This window comes from Lissotriton vulgaris, chromosome 3_1, assembly GCF_964263255.1.
Source record: "Lissotriton vulgaris chromosome 3_1, aLisVul1.2, whole genome shotgun sequence".
In the NCBI taxonomy this organism is placed as follows: domain Eukaryota; kingdom Metazoa; phylum Chordata; class Amphibia; order Caudata; family Salamandridae; genus Lissotriton; species Lissotriton vulgaris.
In genome coordinates this window covers 22,077,030-22,096,714 of record NC_141689.1, presented here as the reverse complement: position 1 = coordinate 22,096,714, position 19,685 = coordinate 22,077,030, and the positions used below count along the sequence as shown (strand labels likewise).

The 19,685-nt window shown below is 47.7% G+C and overlaps 1 protein-coding gene across 1 annotated transcript in view; it reads left to right on the top strand.

The window, feature by feature from the left end:
* Positions 1–245: 245 nt before the first annotated feature.
* LOC147725840 (avidin-related protein 4/5-like) overlaps positions 246–19,685 on the top strand; it is a 212,379-nt gene continuing 192,939 nt past the window's right edge. The window contains exon 1 of the mRNA XM_086962797.1: positions 246–436. Within this exon, the coding sequence (XP_086818923.1) occupies positions 295–436 (142 nt within the window). The 5' untranslated portion in view covers positions 246–294. The remainder of the gene's footprint in view (positions 437–19,685) is intronic.

Genomic DNA, 19,685 nt, shown 5'->3' with positions numbered 1-19,685 from the left:
TTGGTATCAACAGTATCCCCTGTTCTTTCCTTCATTGGATGAGGCATTCGTTCAGTGTGAACACGTATTGGTGTTCCTTTCTTCATGCCGGTGTCATGGCTTCAGTCCGAACATGTATTGCCTGTTCTTCCCTTCAATGCAGATGTTGTGGACTTGAGGTGAACATTTATTGTCTTCCTTTCCTTTACTGCACCGGTAATGTGTTCTATTTGAACATCTGTTGTCTGTTCCTTTCTTCAGTGCAGGGTGTCTGGACTATGGGAGACAATAAAAAACTCAAACAGAGGCACAAAAATGACCATTCGCCTGAACAACGATGGCTTATTTAGCGGCACCTACAGGGAGGCAGGAGCCAGTATCCAGTCTCGCCTGACTGGATATCAACAAGATGGGGAGCAGCCAACCTTTGGATTTACTGTGAAGTCTGTGACCTCAGGTATCGCACTGACAACTCTGTTCTACGTTTATTCTTTATTTTACCCTTCGCTTAAATCGATGTAGCTCTTGCTCTGCCTTCTCTCTATGCCTATCCACACACCATTTACCTCTTTGTTTCTCCTCTTTCTTTCTATACATTGTCTCTTCAGCAGTTTAACGTCATTCTCTTTGCATTTTTATTCTCCCATAATTTCCCCTCTCGCTACCTTTTAATCCTCCTTAATCCCATCTGTTTCCCCCAATAGGCATTTCCATTCTCCCTATGTGCACCTATTTACGAAAATCACCGTTTAGTATGGTCTCCCATGAATCTTTGGTTTTATGGGATGGAAATCCTGGATCGGATTGACAATTCAGGGTAGTGGCCAAGCCCAGCTGCATTTGCACTACCTCTAAACTATGTAGTAAATGCACATTGGGGTATTTGACATTGGATGTACGTCATGGTAACGCGGGCTTTTACCCCGCGCTGCCATTACAACGCATCCATTACAACGCAAGTCGTTACAACGACTTGGGCTGTAGTCAGTGGATTTTGGAATAGTATGATTTACTATTCCAACTCCAGCCTACGCAATAGTAGGGAAGGTGTTGGAATAGTAAATCTACTATTCCTTAGTATCCAGCGCCATCCAGTGCAAGTCGTTGTAACAACTTGCGTTGTGATGGCAGCGTCGTAATGGCAGCACGGTGTAGAGCCCACGTTGGTATTTTTTTTTTTAAATCTTTATATTATTTTAAAGACAAACATGACATGATACATTGGAGGAATCATCATTAGAACCAAAAGCCAACAATTTTCAGGAAAATAATTGTTAACATGTAGTCCAGCATTATAGTAAGGCATGTACCCCGGTGCCATAACAGCACTGCAAGATGCATCCCTAGCAGTCAACAGGATAACATAACGGATTCAGGACTCATGTTCTTTGTTTAATACCCCATTTGCAACCATCCTCATTATCTGTCTATCCTCCCACCCCCCAACCCTGCTGCAGACGCTAATACCTAAGCAATGAATGTCGTTGTAATATCGCTCACTTATAGTGTGTGTGCGCAGCGGCTCTCACTCATGGCAGAAAATAATCAATTGAATCCCCCGGAGATCAGGGAGCACCCCCTACACTAGTCTCCTCAGGTTCGGTGATAGCTGCCCCAGACCGCCCCTCCTCCAGCAATGAGTCGGAGTCCGAACCAGCATTTAGGTCCGGCGTCTGGAGCTCCATCACCAAGGTCTCCCACGCCCGCGCCGCTTCTAGCGCCTTATCACTGTGGGATTTATGGGCCTGCTGCAACCTAACAGAGCTCTCGCTACCCGCCCACATGAGCATCGCTGCTTTCCATCTATCAAAACTAGGGCCAGCCGCTGCCTTCCAATATGATGTAATTTCCCTCTTGGCCAAGATAAATCCCAGATCTATAAATGTACTAGTCAGTTTGTTCCTACTAGTGAGCGGGAACCAATGTAAGAGGCAGGCACCTTAATCCATAGCAATCCGCCGCTCAGTCACCTCACAGAGCAACCCAGTTATCTCCTCCCAGAACGTACCCAACTGCGGGTAGTCCCACAGCATATGGCTCAGGTCCACATCTCGCAACAGGCAGCAGGGACAGGCCACAGTATCTGTCCGGAAGCACTGATTAATTTTAGTCAGCGTGAAGTATGCCTGTAGTGTAGTTCCTATTTTCCCAATAGGCTCTGCGCATTGGAATAACATAAACAGCAGTGTAGACGTAGGACTGCGGTCATCTAGGTCTCTACTGACTATGTTAAACTTAATTTAGGTTTGCCCCAGCTAGCTCAGAGGTCACTGGAAACTTTCTGGAATGAATAGGGAGGGATTAGTTCCCTTGGCTCAGACAAGAAGGGATTCAGTTTCCGACAACCGCTTAAACATGACAACTTTGCTCTCCCAGAATAAGAGTGTATCTCTAGAGTCGTGTGGAAACAATAGACAGCTATTTTACTCAGTCAGCAGTGGATACTTAGTTTCACCAGAGTGCAGAGAAATAGAGAGACGGGCGTTTTCAATAAAAAGGTGGTATTTATTGAACAGTCTTGTTTCTCATGCAAGAGAAATGAATTGCCATGATTGCAATACTTAAAGTAAAGTAAAGTGCGTACAGTAAAGGGAGTATTATAAAACAATACTGTAAAAGCATTGATACGGTTTCTTAGCCATATGATACTTTTAAAATGGTTAAAATATATACATACATATATACATTGGTAAAAAGGCTCAAATGGTGCTTCTAACTAAGCCTACCCCGGTGTACCTGACCTAAGCCTAATAAGTAGGAAGGGACAAGTAAGTAGCAGTGTTAAGTTAATTGGTTTAAATGATTTTGCCAACAATCTGCATCAAGAATTCTCTGAAGGGTTTACTCAGCTCCGTACCTTGGTAATAGAATGTGGGAGGTCTGGTATCTCTTTCCTCAGGAATACATATCCCAGCAACCCGCGAGGGTACGCTGGAAACACCGGAGCTGGATTTCTCGGCTGGAGAAAAGACAGCGTCTCTCTCAGTGCATCAAACAGGAGGGGCGGCTTCCGTGGGCTCTCGCATCAGCTGGGCTCTCGGGCAAGTAGATGGCCGCTCTGCTCCAAACCACTGTGTGTTTTCTTAAGGCAACTGTTGGTATTTTATACCTGAAAGGTGCCGGGTTTGACGTAAGGTTGGACATTAAGACATCAATAAAGATGTCACTAAGAACTGGCCGTTCTTACAGTGCTCACAGGAGTTCAATGACAAATCAAAACAAAAGCCATGGGGATTTCCCAGGTTGCTGGAGGTTTGGTTTGTTTAGAGAACTCGTTGTACTTTCTAGGAGTCGATGGGAGAAGCCATACTGCGCTTTAGATTGCATGGGGGATAACTGAATATGAATCTGATTCTTATGCCTTTGTCAGGACATTATTGATTATAACCTCACAAGGGCATACATCGGGAATATCGAATTAGGGTCCTAGATAAGAACACGACATGCCCGATGCAGTATAAAAAATTGAATAAGTTTGAATCTAGCGTTTCTGGTACCCTTCCACGCTCTTTAAAGAATCTGCAACCAAGCCGCGTCCGGGACGTCCCTGCCCAGGTCCACTACCCATTGTTCCTGTAGCCTCTGCAACGGGCGGAGTCCCTCCCCCAGCATCCGGTGATAAAGGCAGGTAACTGCCTTATACGTGCCCGCCCCCATTACTACATACTGGCACGCTCCACAACTCGGCGGCTCCGAGAGGCCTGCGCCCCAGTACTTCTGCATAGCACCTATCAAGGCCGCGTGCATCAGAAAATGGCCACGGGGGAGCCCAAAGGTCTCCTGCAACGTGCCATAGGGCAGCAGCACCCCGTCCGCATAGAGATCACCCACCATCTGCAGACCCAGGTCCTCCCATTCCGCAAGTCTGAACCAATCTCCACCATGAGGCAGTGCCGTGCGCATAAGGGCGCTGCACTCCGATTCTATTGTGGAACCGTTTCCAACAGTGCCTCAGGGTGCACCCCAGCATCGAGAGCCCAGAAGTCCCCAGTCTCTTTTGCAAGATCAGGAATGACAGAACATGCCTCGGCACCTCCGGTGCAGGCCGCCCTTCCGGGCCCCTAAATTCTAACGCCACTGCTCGAGTGAGGATCTGAAACTGTGCAGCCAGGTAATATAGTTCAAAGTCTGGGGCAGCCAGTCCCCCCTCAGCCCCAGATAAAGTCACTCGTCATAGAGCGCAGTTGCCGAAAAAAGGCAACCGGTATGCGTATTGGTAGGGTGCTGAAGAAATATAACAGATGCTATCATCTTTAGCAGCGCCACGCTGCCTGCCACCGATAGCGGCAGGGTCCCCCAAAACCTTATGCTACCTCTCAAGCCCCTAATGGCTCTCCCAATGTTACCCTCAAGGAGATCTTCCTGCGTTCCCAGATAGGGGAGACACCTCGGCTCCCACCCCAGATCAGACGGTAATTCGGGTGGAACGCACGCAGCAGTCACTGGGAAAACGCAGGTCTTAGCCCAGTTAACCCGCAACCCCAAGATGTCCCCGAAGCGGTCAAGAAGAGTCCTTGCCCCATCACCAGCATCTCCCAGAAACATCAGGAGCTCGTCCGCATAAAGCGAGATATAATGCGACTGACCACATAGCTGAAGGCCACGATACGCCTCCCCCATTCTGGCGCACGCTGCCAATGGCTCCACCGCAAGAGCAAACAACAGCGGAGAGAGCGGGCAACCGTGCCTGGTGCGACGCCCCACCGGCCAGGAAACAGAAACCACCCTGCCCACACGAACCCTAGCTGTCGCTGAAGAATACAAAATAGCAGTGCAACGTACATAACCGGCACCAAGCCCAAACGCCATCATAGTTGAGAACAAATGGGGCCACTCAAGGCTAATGAACGCCTTGGCTATGTCAACCGAAAGGAGTAGCGCTTGCTCCTCCATTCCCCGGCCGCTATCCAAAATCCCGCCCAGCCGGCATATACTATCACCCGTATTACACGTCAGGATAAACCCCGCTTGATCTAGATGCACCAATCGTGTCATAAAAGGAAGGAGTCTAGTGGCTAGCACCCGGCTCAGGATTTTATAATCAGTGGTTAGCATAGAGAGGGGCCTGTACGCTACCGGATCAGTTGGTGGTTTTTCTGGCTTAAGGAGTGGGACGATTATGGCCTCCCTAGTGGAAGCCAGCAGCATTCCCATCTGTCGGGCCTCCTGGTACATCACCAGTAATCTGGGAGCTAGGAGATCCATATAGGTCAGATAAAGTTCAGTAGGTAACCCATCACTACCAGGCATCTTGTTGCGTGCCAATTGTTTTATGGTGCAACAAATTTCAGACAGTGTGATATCCTGGCCAAGGGCCTCCACCTCCTCCTCCTCAATGGTTGGGAGCTCAGGGCCCCCCAGAAACTCCTGGGCATCCAACGCATCAGTCTGCAGTTGGCTGGTGTAAAGAGCTGCGTAAAAGGAGCGGAAGTGGTCACTTATGAGGTGCTGTTCATAGTCCAACCTGCCCGATGGCGAAGCCAGCGCCAAAATGGGTACGCAGCGAGGAGTAAGGTCAGCCAACCAGGCCAATAATGTGCCTACCTTGTCTCGCTCTGCGTGCGCACAAGCCAAATAAGCACTGTGATCAAAAAAACGTAGGCGCTCCACCTCCACCGCTACCGCCTCCTTCCGAGCAAGGACCTCCACACGCGCTCCGGAACCATCCGAATGGGCCTTCTCAGCTTCGTGCAGGGCCCCCTCGCTCACCTCGATGGCCTGCAACAATAGCTTCCTAACTCCCACCCACTTGGCTATGCAGATCCTGCGGACCACCACCTTAAAGGCATCCAACTCCAGAGCCACCGTCGTGGCGGAGCCCGCATTCTCTGCAAAATAGTGTTCCACCCCATCTCCCAGTTCCGCTCGGAAGACCTGGTCTTCGAGCATCTCCGGGCGCAATCTCCAAGTAGGGATTCTGGGGCGCTCCACCACCCAACATAAGTTTATCAAAAGCGCATTATGATCAGAGATGGTGCGTGCTAGATATTCGCTACTAGCCGTGAGCGGCGCCAGACCAGTACTACACAAAATGGCGTCCAGCCGTACGTGCAGATCATGCAAGGCCGAATAATATCAGTAATCCCGATCCACCGGATGCTGCTCATGCCAAATGTCAATTAGTCCCCAGTTACCTTGCCAGCAGGCCCGAGTTCTGGCCAACTTATCAATTGGGGCCGCGGGCAGCAGAGGATGGGATCTATCCAGAACAACATCAGTTACTGAATTAAAGTCCCCCCCCCCATCAACACCGGCATCGCAAAAGTAGTCCGCAAGCACAGACGAAAGAGCCTCCAGAAAGTGTGCTTGTTCCACATCAGGAGCATAAATACTGCAGAGAGTCACCTCACGCCCATACAGACGGCCTCTAACCGCTACATAACGGCCCTCAGGGACTATTAATTGGTTTTATACTTGAAATGGAATCCCAGCCCTAACCCTGATCAGGACCCCGCGTGCAAAGGCTGAATAACTGGTGTAAAATAGCTGCCCTCACCATCTATGCTGCAATGCAAGCCCCTCAGTCCTAATCAAATGAGTCTCCTGGAGAAAAGCCACCTGTGCGCCCCTGCGGAATAGGTATGAGTGGACCTTGTATCTGCGCTGCATGGAGTGCAATCCCCGAACATTCCAGGTTGCACATTTCACATCAGGTAACAAACTCATAGCTGCAAGTCAAATGCCGTACAGAGCGGACGTCTCCCTCCAACCACCAGGGTTATAATTCTGAGGCTAACTCTTTACCAGATCTTTACCAGAGTATACCTACACCTAACGGTTCCTATGGAAAAGTTTAAAAACTCCAGCACAGTAACTTTTTTCCATTACCAAAATAGTGTGGGGAACTTCTAACCTCTGTGCTCATTTAAGTGTTCTATGAAATGTTACTATGATAACAGGCAGAAAGCCGTTTGGGGGTAGAGTTGAAAGGTACTGGCTGTACAAAAACCGTTATATTAACCCTGGATCCTCTACAAGAACAAAAAGAAAGCAAAGTAAAACAAAACACTGTGTACCAGATTTACAACCCCCTTGCACCACTTTCGCATCCAAGGTCCACCCCTTACAAAATTAGAAGTGTGTGGGCCTCAACGACCCTCCCTCAAGCCCCGGGAACAACCACCCCCGGAAATGTGTGTATTGTGGGAGACAGACTGCGGGACCCTATGCCTAGAGCCCTCAGTGTGTACTGGAGACCACAAAGCCCGACGGCCGGCTCATGCAGTGTCCCAGGGTGCCTACCCCCAGGACACTGCTATTTGCTTTGAGAGGGCAGGAGTCTCACGGCTTCCGTCCTCTCATAGCAAACTTTTTTTGCATTTTGAAAGACAGAGCAGAGAAAGCTGTTTTCACTTTCAAAATAAAAAGCAGATTGCATTTCCACATACAAGGCAGCATCTCCCCTTGCAGAAAACCAACCCCGACTCCCGAAGTACGCGGGAAGCCGGTGGGACCATGAGGGCATTGTAGCTCCCCTCATGGTCCCCAACATTTTTTATAAGACCCGGGGGATAGAGTCCCCGAAGATATTAGAAATTACTGATAGGGGCAATTTTTTTACAGTAAAATTACAAGTTGCACACCCAGCGCAGCGCTCAGTGCGGCCCCCTGGTGTCCAAGCGCTGGATGCACGACTCGTAATCTGTAGGGAGCGCGTCTCCGGCAACTTTGATGCACAACTTCTACCCGTTTGGGAGTCGGCATTACTTTTCCACATCACAAGTTACTAACATACAACTCCCCATGTGGAAAAGCAATCTGATTTTGATTTTGAAAGAGAGAACAGATTTCCTTGCTATGGGAGGGTGGGATGGACGCCCCGGTCCCACAATACATAAATCCCCGGGGAGTGGGAATCTCCGGGGCTTTGGAGACCTTACGGCCCCACCTCCCTAACCATACTTTTTTTTGTAGCCCCTGTGGCCCTTAAGTGCTCCAGGCGGGGTGCCACGTAGACCCACTCCCACAATACATAAACCCCCATTGGGTGATGGTCCCAGCAGCTTTCAGGACCTTCAACCCCTCCCCCTCCATTTTTTATCTTTTTAGTCGAGGGCGCTGACGATCCCTAAGGCAGCGGGGCCCCACATAAAATGTAATAATTTTGCCCCCGGCACAGTCCACGCATCCCTACATGCATCCCGGTTTAAAAAAAGAAAATGTGGGCCCTGGGGGTCCTTCTGGGAGGCCCTAAGCAGGTCAACGACAGTATTTCCCACAACAATGGCTTTGTAATCGTACGACTTGTTGTCTTAAGTCCTTATCTTGTGTATTTTATATCACAAGTAGCGTATTTTCCAATAAAAGACAGCACAGTATCATCTGTGCTCAAAATGTTCTACAGTACAACATTGTACTCTTCCACATTTTCTTCTATTAATATCTCAGTTTCTGCACTGACTTCCTGAGGACCAAAGTAACTAAGCTGAATTTCATCAGAAACATTTGTTACATCTGATACAGATCCACGGAAAAGAGCACTGTTCAACTTTTTTTAACATTAGTGCTGGACTTTTTGCGTAATACAATGTTTTGACTAATTTCCTCATTTGAGTATGATGAACTGGTAACATTCTGAAATGGTGAAAAACACTTTGGCATACTTTTTTAAAAATACAAGTCAGAGAATGACCTTGCAAACCAGTATTTTCTGTCACTCTGCAATGGTCTTATTCTTGCAACATTTTAATCTTTTGTTTAACACTTTTCTTAATATACTTATTTAAGAAATTGCGTAAAAAATCAATAGATTCTTGACTTACACTATAAATACTACTACAATTGCAAGTGTTCACTGGAGCTTTAGGACATCTTCCTAAAACTTAATCAGCTAACACCTCTTCTTAATTTCTAGGTACAATTTTCTCTTTCTCAATAGCACAACCATTTCTAACCTCATAAGCACGACCACTAGTGTCAACTGCATGCAACAAATCATTACTCTTAAGATAACTCTCATCATTAAAAAAAGGCTCAGAACTTGAACTATGGTTCCATTCACCTCTGAAAAATTACTTCAGTCAGTTACTCTTTTCCACTTACTTTTGTCCTCCATTAAATGGATTGGCTTATCTAGTGATCAAATTCTATTGATTACTAAAACAAACAAAAAAAAATTAAATTCGAAAGCCTTCTCAACTAGATTTTCTATAGTTTTCTTTTTCTTATAAAATGCAGTTTTTTGTGTATAACTTTATTTATTGATTATATATAGACACACAGGAGACAGTACAATGCTTCAAGAGAAACTGAACCCACGCTGTCCCCAACAGTCTAGTAGGCCTAGTCCAGGGTCTAAGCATACAGCTCCAACATGCGTGATCGATATCTCACCAGCAGTTGCCCAGGGCAGAAACGAGGTACCTGCCCTCAGTCGGATGATGATAGTGGTGCTGTAGCCAACAACGAATCTACCCAACTGCCCTGGAACCACACCCATCCCACCTTCCCTACCCCAAACCCAACTCCCCCTGCCCCTCCCCGGAACCGGTGTGCCTTGTGTCATGGGAGTGCCATGAATTACTCCTCTGAGGGGGCCTATGCAGGAGTCTGTGCCTCTGTAAGCCTGAGCAGCCGCAAGTATTTAAGTCAGGTCAGCTCATTAAATTCCTTTGCCAGAAGTGAGATGATCGGGCGCCATACTTCCTGAAGGAGGCTGTAGAAGCCATGAGGGTAGCCTGCATACGCTCCATGCCAATAACATAACATAGTTTGTATAAACAACCTGTATGGGAGGGCCGGATCTTCGAGCCCCATAGAGATAGGATGTGATGTACCGCTGCTCCTAGGGCTATCCCTATTTGTTTCCCTCGTAATGATTTAAGTGGAAAGGTGAGTGTATTAGGTAAGTCTAGGAGGGTGTAAGCCGGGAAGCAGGAAATGTCTGTGTCGAATAAGTATGGGCGGAAAATCCGTTACGCTCGCGGATTTTGCGGATTTTCGGTAAATTCGCAATCCGCGATATTTGCGAATTTCCCGCAAAATCCGCAAATTCGCATGCAGCGGATTTTTTTTTTTCTTGGTGATACAATTTTGCGACGCGCGGTGTTTATCATCGTTTGCCGAGTTATTTTTCTTGATATTTTGCGAGTGCTGCGCCATTTTGGATCTTGCTGCGGGATCACGCGGGAATTTGGCAAGCGCGATTACATAATCGCGGCTTGCCAACTAACGCGAGTACGCCGTGATCACGTATCGCGGTACTTCGCAATTACGAGCTTTGAGATGCGGCGAGCAGCAACAATCTCGCAGACGCGAAAATATAAAATTTGCAATTCTGCACAAGAAATCCACCAGCAAGCAGTATAAACCTTCTTGAAATGATGATTTTTATCTGAATAACTCCTTAGGTTGACATTTGCCTGCACTTTTTTTGCGAGGAGTCCATTTTGGGGAGGGGGGGGGGGGTGGGAGGAAGGAAGTGCCCCACAGTCTTCAACTTCCTGTTCCTGTCCAGCAGGCTCCTCCCAGTGCTTTGTCCATCTCCTGGTCACTTTTCATTTGGATCTGGAGCTGGAAGGATTACTTTTTGTGGATGCTGCTGGATATTTGGATTTGAGGCCTTTTTGACTTTCTTTGGATCACTTTTGGATTAGAAATTTCACAAGTAAGTTTGTTTGGGGCATTACAGTTGCTGCAACTACAATTTTGGAATTTTCGATTTTTGGGCTGTTTTGGGGCCTTTTGCCCAGTGGTACTCAGTGGTGGGTGGACTGAGTCTTTCTGTGGGGTGTCTTCAACTTAAACATCATGGAGGGCATGGATGGAATGGGATTGTGCTGATTTTTCAGTGATTTTCGTTTTTTGGGGCTGTACTTGTGGCCTTTTCACCAGGGGTATTGAGTCTAGCATGGGCCTAGTCTTTCTGTGGGGTGTCTTGAACTTAAACATCATGGAGGGCATGGATGGAATGGGATTATGCTGATTTTTCAGTGTTTTTCGATTTTTGGGGGTGTTCATGGGGAGGGACAGGCCATGTGGCTGGGGGCCATTTTGAGTGCTGCTACAGGCCCTGGCCATGTGCTGGGAGGCAAGTGGCCATTTTGAATGCAGGCATTGTTGTTAGGCCTGCAACCATTTTGCCTACTTTTCAACCTTTATGCCCAGGGGTAGTGAGTCTTGCATGGGCCTAGTCTTTCTGTGGGGTGTCTTGAATTTAAACATCATGGAGGGCATGGATAGAATGGGATTGTGCTGATTTTTCAGTGATTTTCGTTTTTTGGGGCTGTACTTGTGGCCTTTCACCAGGGGTATTGAGTCTAGCATGGGCCTAGTCTTTCTGTGGGGTGTCTTGAACTTAAACATCATGGAGGGCATGGATGGAATGGGATTGTGCTGATTTTTCAGTGATTTTCGTTTTTTGGGGGTGTTCATGGGGAGGGACAGGCCATGTGGCTGGGGGGCATTTTGAGTGCTGCTACAGGCCCTAGCCATGTGCTGGGAGGCAAGTGGCCATTTTGAATGCAGGCATTGTTGTTAGGCCTGCTGCAGCCATTTTGCCTACTTTTCAACCTTTATGCCCAGGGGTAGTGAGTCTTGCATGGGCCTAGTCTTTCTGTGGGGTGTCTTGAATTTAAACATCATGGAGGGCATGGATGGAATGGGATTGTGCTGATTTTTCAGTGATTTTCGTTTTTTCGGGCTGTACTTGTGGCCTTTTCACCAGGGGTATTGAGTCTAGCATGGGCCTAGTCTTTCTGTGGGGTGTCTTGAACTTAAACATCATGGAGGGCATGGATGGAATGGGATTGTGCTGATTTTTCAGTGATTTTCGTTTTTTGGGGGTGTTCATGGGGAGGGACAGGCCATGTGGCTGGGGGCCGTTTTGAGTGCTGCTACAGGCCCTTGCCATGTGCTGGGAGGCAAGTGGCCATTTTGAATGCAGGCATTGTTGTTAGGCCTACTGCAACCATTTTGCCTACTTTTCAACCTTTATGCCCAGGGGTAGTGAGTCTTGCATGGGCCTAGTCTTTCTGTGGGGTGTCTTGAATTTAAACATCATGGAGGGCATGGATGGAATGGGATTGTGCTGATTTTTCAGTGATTTTCGTTTTTTGGGGCTGTACTTGTGGCCTTTTCACCAGGGGTATTGAGTCTAGCATGGGCCTAGTCTTTCTGTGGGGTGTCTTGAACTTAAACATCATGGAGGGCATGGATGGAATGGGATTGTGCTGATTTTTCAGTGATTTCCGTTTTTTGGGGGTGTTCATGGGGAGGGACAGGCCATGTGGCTGGGGGCCATTTTGAGTGCTGCTACAGGCCCTGGCCATGTGCTAGGAGGCAAGTGGCCATTTTGAATGCAGGCATTGTTGTTAGGCCTGCTGCAACCATTTTGCCTACTTTTCAACCTTTATGCCCAGGGGTAGTGAGTCTTGCATGGGCCTAGTCTTTCTGTGGGGTGTCTTGAATTTAAACATCATGGAGGGCATGGATGGAATGGGATTGTGCTGATTTTTCAGTGATTTCCGTTTTTTGGGGCTGTACTTGTGGCCTTTTCACCAGGGGTATTGAGTCTAGCATGGGCCTAGTCTTTCTGTGGGGTGTCTCGAACTTAAACATCATGGAGGGCATGGATGGAATGGGATTGTGCTGATTTTTCAGTGTTTTTCGTTTTTAGGGGGTGTTCATGGGAAGGGACAGGCCATGTGGCTGGGGGCCATTTTGAGTGCTGCTACAGGCCCTGGCCATGTGCTGGGAGGCAAGTGGCCATTTTGAATGCAGGCATTGTTGTTAGGCCTGCTGCAACCATTTTGCCTACTTTTCAACCTTTATGCCCAGGGGTAGTGAGTCTTGCATGGGCCTAGTCTTTCTGTGGGGTGTCTTGAATTTAAACATCATGGAGGGCATGGTTGGAATGGGATTGTGCTGATTTTTCAGTGATTTTCGTTTTTTGGGGCTGTACTTGTGGCCTTTTCACCAGGGGTATTGAGTCTAGCATGGGCCTAGTCTTTCTGTGGGGTGTCTTGAACTTAAACATCATGGAGGGCATGGATGGAATGGGATTGTGCTGATTTTTCAGTGATTTTCGTTTTTTGGGGGTGTTCATGGGGAGGGACAGGCCATGTAGCTGGGGGCCATTTTGAGTACTGCTACAGGCCCTGGCCATGTGCTGGGAGGCAAGTGGCCATTTTGAATGCAGGCATTGTTGTTAGGCCTGCTGCAACCATTTTGCCTACTTTTCAACCTTTATGCCCAGTGGTAGTGAGTCTTGCATGGGCCTAGTCTTTCTGTGGGGTGTCTTGAATTTAAACATCATGGAGGGCATGGATGGAATGGGATTGTGCTGATTTTTAAGTGATTTCCGTTTTTTGGGGCTGTACTTGTGGTCTTTTCACCAGGGGTATTGAGTCTAGCATGGGCCTAGTCTTTCTGTGGGGTGTCACGAACTTAAACATCATGGAGGGCATGGATGGAATGGGATTGTGCTGATTTTTCAGTCATTTTCGTTTTTGGGGGCTGTACTTGTGGCCTTTTCACCAGGGGTATTGAGTCTTGCATGGGCCTAGTCTTTCTGTGGGGTGTCTTGAACTTAAACATCATGGAGGGCATGGATGGAATGGGATTGTGCTGATTTTTCAGTTTTTTTTTCGATTTTTTTGGGGTGTATAACTGAACTGATGTTCCTCTGTCTTCCATTGCTTTTAGGTGCACAAGACTCAAGAGAACCACCAGTGCCAGGAAGAAGTCCTGCAGCGGTGTGTGTGTGCAGCATAACGTCACGCGACGTCACGTCTGGCCTCAGACAACTCTACAATTCGTGCAACTGCGGCCCGCTGTCTGACCTGCTCTGAAGAAGATGGCCCCAAAAAAAGGTCTACGTAGCTCCTCTAGCAAGAAAGTTGCTAGTAAGGAGCAGAAGAAGCAAGTTACCAAGGAGGCTGGTGTGCCGCCCGCCGCGTTTTTTGGGAGCAAAAAAAAAGTACGCCTGCAGCAGCAGCAGGATCTGCTGGGGACCAAGCTGGGAGCAGCACCCCGCTCCATTGGGTTCAGTGCCTCCACCACCACGCCAACTTAAGTCAAAGCCCTTGAGTGCTTCAGAGGCAGTCAGTGTACTTCTCCAATCACCATCGACCAGTGATGTTGGCTCATCGCAAGAAAGTAGCAGCAATGTCCCTGAATCAACACAGGTTGTTGTAAGTCATATGACAAGTGTTGAACAACCACAGCCGCAACAACAACACCATGTGCAAGTACAAGCCCAAGTACATGTGGAAGGAGAGGCAGCGCAAGGAGATGCGCAAGCAGAGGTGCATGGAGGGTCACAAGTGCCCACAATAGTTGTTCCTCCCGACGTAGGGGCACATCAGGAAATCGACAAAAAAGGCGAGGTATCATTTGAGGAAGCCACTCCTCCTGATGATCATTCATTGTCTTCCACACCCCTAGCAAGGAAGAGATCAAGGGTGAGGTCTACATCTTCTTCAAGCACACCTCCTTCTGATGATCGGGATGGAGATTGGGAACCACCAAGGCTGTCTGAGAGTGAGGCACACCATGATCTGACAAAGATACCTAAGCGTAAAAGGAAGGTCGTCGAAAAACTCATAGCTATGGAGTGTGATGAGGCTCAACAAGAAGTGACGCATACTGCTGCTGATGAAGCCCTTCACGACGACGATCCAGTCATCATAATGGTCACTGCAGCCCCAGCGGGCATGCAGCAAAGAGACATTTTGACCCTATCCCGAGAAGCCGCTGAGCGTGATGATGATGTCGACGAGGAGTCAATGGAAACACAACAATCATTGGATTTGGAGTTAACTAGTACACCAACACCTACCGCTTCCATATTTCTTCCTCGCAAGAAGGGAGTGGGACCTCCATCCACCTCGACCTCAATTAGTGGTGGTGAAAGTGCAAAACGTACTAAAGTTCGGCAATCCACATCCTCCACTTCATCTGGCATTAGCAGCAGGACCACCACCACCAGTATCGCCGCCTCCTCCGGCCCCCAAAGACATTTCAAGTCTCCAGTTTGGGACTTCTTTAGTGTTTGCCCAAAAAAGGAAAACATAGCCATTTGTAGCATTTATAAGCTTCGAGTTAGTCGTGGTAACTTTGGTACCAACTATGGTACCGGAGGCCAGAGAGGTCATCTTAGGAGAGCGCACCCTGTCCAATGGTTTGCGCACCTAGAGGCGGTCAAGGAAGCCCGAATTGCACGTAATGAAAACGTTGATTTTTCATCTGATGATGATGAGGAGGAAGAAGACGATTCAAACACTTCACTTACACCCAGTACCCCTGTCAGCAGCACACCCCATGTGAGCCACACTAAGAGTGTGGGAGAGAGTGAGACATCAATGCGAAAAAGTTCATCAGCGAGCGTAACTGGGTCGAAGATATCATCATCATCCCTTAAATCCTTGGTCCAGGGCAACATTAAAAAGATGTTGTTTACAGAAGCGCAATATGAACGCAACCACCCACTGACGCGTCCGTATAACACTAAGCTGGCTAAAATGCTAGCTCTGGACCTTCTCCCTTTTTCTTTTGTAGAAGGGGTAGGTTTTCTAGAATTAGTGGCAGCGCTCTGCCCTAAATGGAAGGTTCCTAGCCGGTTCTATTTTGCCCGAGTTGCGGTTCCAGCACTACATGAAGATGTTCTGAAGGTGATTGGGGCAGCTTTGCAGAAGAGTGCTGTTCACACTATACATCTGACAACAGGCATGTGGACCAGTGGCGCAGGCGCTGATTACATGTGCATCACTGCACACTGGGTCTCTTTTTCAGGGGCTAAAGCAAAGCTAAACGCAGGTATTGACCAGGACATTGTTTTTAAAGCTGCTCGGAAACATTCAACACTAGCCATGTTTGGTTTGGAGAAACGTCACACAGCAGAAAACATTTTGGATGTCTTTAACACAAATGTCCTTAACTGGCTGTCCCCAAAAAAACGCCAGGTTGGTTATGTTTCCACGGACAATGGCGCCAATATAGTTAAGGCCATGAGGCTGGGTGAGTATTTCAGAGTGCCGTGTTTGGCGCACTGTATAAACCTGGTTGTCCAAAAATTCTTGGGTAATAAAGACAGTGCAGCGTACAGAGTATTGGACACCTGCCGAAAAATGTGCAACCATTTCAGCCATTCTTTTAAGGCCCGGAAGCAGCTGAGGAGCCTGCTATATCAACGTCAAATGCCAGTGAAAGCACTCATCCAGGAGGTGGTAACACGTTGGAACTCAACCTTCTACATGCTTGAGCGTCTGTATGAGCAGTATGCGGTACTCGATCACTATTTCCTAACACAGGGTACAGCTCAGAAGGAGGACCTGAGGATGGGTGCGGCGCAATGGAACATAGTTAAAAGCCTGACATGCATGCTTCGTCCTTTTGAGTTCTTCACGCGTGCAGTCAGCAAGGAGGACTGTAATTTGGGAAAAGCTATCCCATTGTTGTACATGCTGGAGCACCAACTGAAGGAGGTGTGTTCTGTGTTTGAAAAAGATGAAAAAAACAAGACTCTTTTGTTCTGGCTGAGAAATTAGTAGAGCACCTACAAGGTGATGAACGTCTTAAAATGATCCACTCAGACCAGCATTACATTTGTGCTACTATTCTGGATCCACGCTACAAAAAGGCGCTGGCAGGCCAAGCATTCTTTCCTTTTGCTGATGACGATGTTACAAGTTACAAACGGTGGATAGCCTCCTCAGCCAAGAGGTTTGAAAGAGAACGGCAGCAAATTGAAGGAGAAGGCAGTACATCAGCATCAGCAGGCCATCCCCAGTCACAACAATCCTCTTCTGCACCTGTGGCTGCGGCACAAGTGACCTCTCAGCCGTTAAAGAGACCGGCAACCGGATCATCTGCACCACCAGACGCAACAGTAACATTGGAGGCTGAAGAGGATTGGCTAGCTCGGCTTGGGTTTGGTTCTCAAAAGGTCACAGCAACAGCTAAGCAAAGAGGAGAAACCTTGGAGGAGAACATTGATTCGATGGTCAAGGACTATCTGAATGACTCAACAGAGGTCTATGTTAATGCTGACCCATTGGCGTATTGGCATGGGAAAAAAGAATTGTGGCCACAGCTCACCAACCTGGCTTTAAACTACTTGTCTTGCCCACTCACAAGCGTGTCTTCTGAACGTGTTTTCAGTGCTGCTGGTGGCATTGTAACTTCCAAACGGAGCCGCCTCTCGCCCAAAAATGTGGAGAGGTTAACAATGATCAAGATGAATCAGCACCTCATACCACCAGATTTCAGAGTACGAGAAAGCGCGCCGGATGAAGACGAGATGGCCAGCAACATAGATGAGGGAATTTCTACTCTGTCAGGTGACACTGAGCTCACCCTGCCTGAATTCGCAGAGTATGATGACGAAGCCTTATTCTCATTCCTGGACCGTGATACCGAGCCCTGAAAATGAAAACTTTCTTTTTCGTCCTTATTCACTTTCATTCCTGTGTGTCTGTCTTTCTTTGTTGTGCACAGTTAATATAATTCAAACTTTAATCAGATAATCACAAAAACAAGCCCATCAGCAGAACTGTCTTCACTTGTTTGCTAATTGATTTGAAGGTGCCGCAGTCTGCATTCCTCAGGTTCACAAGTTCAGAAGAACATGCTCCTCTATCCTCCTCCTCCATACTCCTATTTCCATCAAAGCAGAGGGCTGGTTTACGCCCAATGAAGAAAGACTCAGCACTTGTGGGGGTGTTGTTCTACCTCCTTGCAGGTGAGTTGACGGCTCTGGGGCCATCGCTGGGAAGCTCTAAAAGTGGTTTGGACCAAATCCGAGGCGCAAATTTTTTAGTGTTTTTGCTGACTGGCTTGCCTTTGAGGTGCTCTTAGGGGGGGTTCCGTCTGTTTGTGGGTGAGTTTCGGGGTCTGTCAGCACTGCTGGCACACTCTAATCTTGATTGCATTTGCTTTTCAGGAAATCCGTGGTGGCAAAACTGACTTATGGCCAAGCTACGCAGCGCGTTAGGACCGAAGGCCGAGAAATATTGTAAGTAGGAGATGTTGCTTTTGGCCTGTTTGGGGGTGTTATGCTTTTTGGCGGGTGGGTTGGTGGGTCTTGGGCCAATCCTGGGAAGGTCTAATACCGGGTGGAAGTGGTTGAGACAAAATCCAGGCCGATTTTTTTTTTGCTATTTCTGACATTTTGCTCAATGTAGCGTTTTCGGGGGCCGGTTTGGGGGGCTTCCTGGTGTTTGTGGGTGGGTTTCGGGGTCTGGGAGCACTGCTGGCTATAGATACTTTACTTTGCAAGAGGTTTGAAGAAAATCCATGGTGGCAGAGGGGAGTTAGGGCCTAGCTGCAGAGCGCGCGCGGAGTGATTTGGGAAATTTGGGAAAAATGACTAAGTCCCCATTTTTGTACTTTTGCTCTTTGGCTGTTTGTTGGTCTTCTACTCGTTTTCTCTTGGGTTGACGGCTCTGGGGCCATTGTTGAGAAGCTCTAATGCCGGATAAAAGTGGTTTGGACCAAATCTGAGGCGCAAATTTTTTAGTGTTTTTGTTGACTTGCTTGCCTTTGAGGTGCTCTTAGGGGGGGTTCCGTCTGTTTGTGGGTGAGTTTCGGGGTCTGTCAGCACTGCTGGGACACTCTAATCTTGATTGCATTTGCTTTTCAGGAAATCCGTGGTGGCAAAACGGACTTATGGCCAAGCTACGCAGCGCGTTTGGACCGAAGGCCGAGAAATATTGTAAGTAGGAGATGTTGCTTTTGGCCTGTTTGGGGGTGTTATGCTTTCTGGCGGGTGGGTTGGCGGGTCTTGGGCCATTTCTGGGAAGGTCTAATACCGGGTGTAAGTGGTTGGGACAAAATCCACGCCGAAAAGCATTTTGGCACTTTTTGTAACTTAGGGTTCGTTAGCCCTAGCAGCAGGATTGCATGTGTTTCGGGGTGTTCTACATCTTTGCAACTGAGTTCTGGGGTCTTAGAGCACTCGTGAGAATGTGTAATTTTGGTTGCCAGTCATTTGAAGAAAATCCATGGTGGGAAAGGGGGGATTTGGCATAGTTAAAGAAAGCCTTTGCCACTATTCTTAACTTAGAGTTCGTTAGGGTTAGCAGTATTTCGATTGCATGTGTTTGGGTGGGGGGGTTTTCGTGTCTTGGAGCGATGCTGGCTATGGATACTTTTGCTTGGTTGCTTGCAAGTGGTTTGAATGCAAGCCACGGTGGGTAAGGGGGTATTTGGGCCTACTTTTACTTTCAAAGTACGTTTTGTCACCAGTTTTCTGCTAGGCCTCGTTTTTTGCGATTTGATTGGGGGTCTTCTACATTTTTGCGACTGGCTTTAGTAAGGGTCTGGGTGGGAGCACTGCTGGGAAGATCTAATTTTGTTCTAAAACACAGTTTACAGTACACCTAGCTTGAGGGGAAAGATCCGCTACATTAATTTGCCCATACTTATTTATCCTTCAAAAGGTGACTCAGACAGAGTACGCACTGTCAAAAATATTGTACTGTCTACTAGGAAAATCAAAGTGTGAGTTTTTGCACTCCACAGCCTACATACCTTATATTTATTTATCAGTGGTGTTGTAATAATATATCACTTCCTGTTTTTCGTTGAATAATTACAGGCCGGCTTTCAGTCTGTGCAATGGGGAAAAAAGGATGGAGTCAGGCTTCACATTAGCGAGCCGCAATTCAGCATCCGCCAAGCAGGGAGTGGACAGGGTGTCTTCTGGTCACCAACATTGATGGACGAAGCGTCAGATGGAATGGAGGAGTGCCGCTAATAAGAGGATT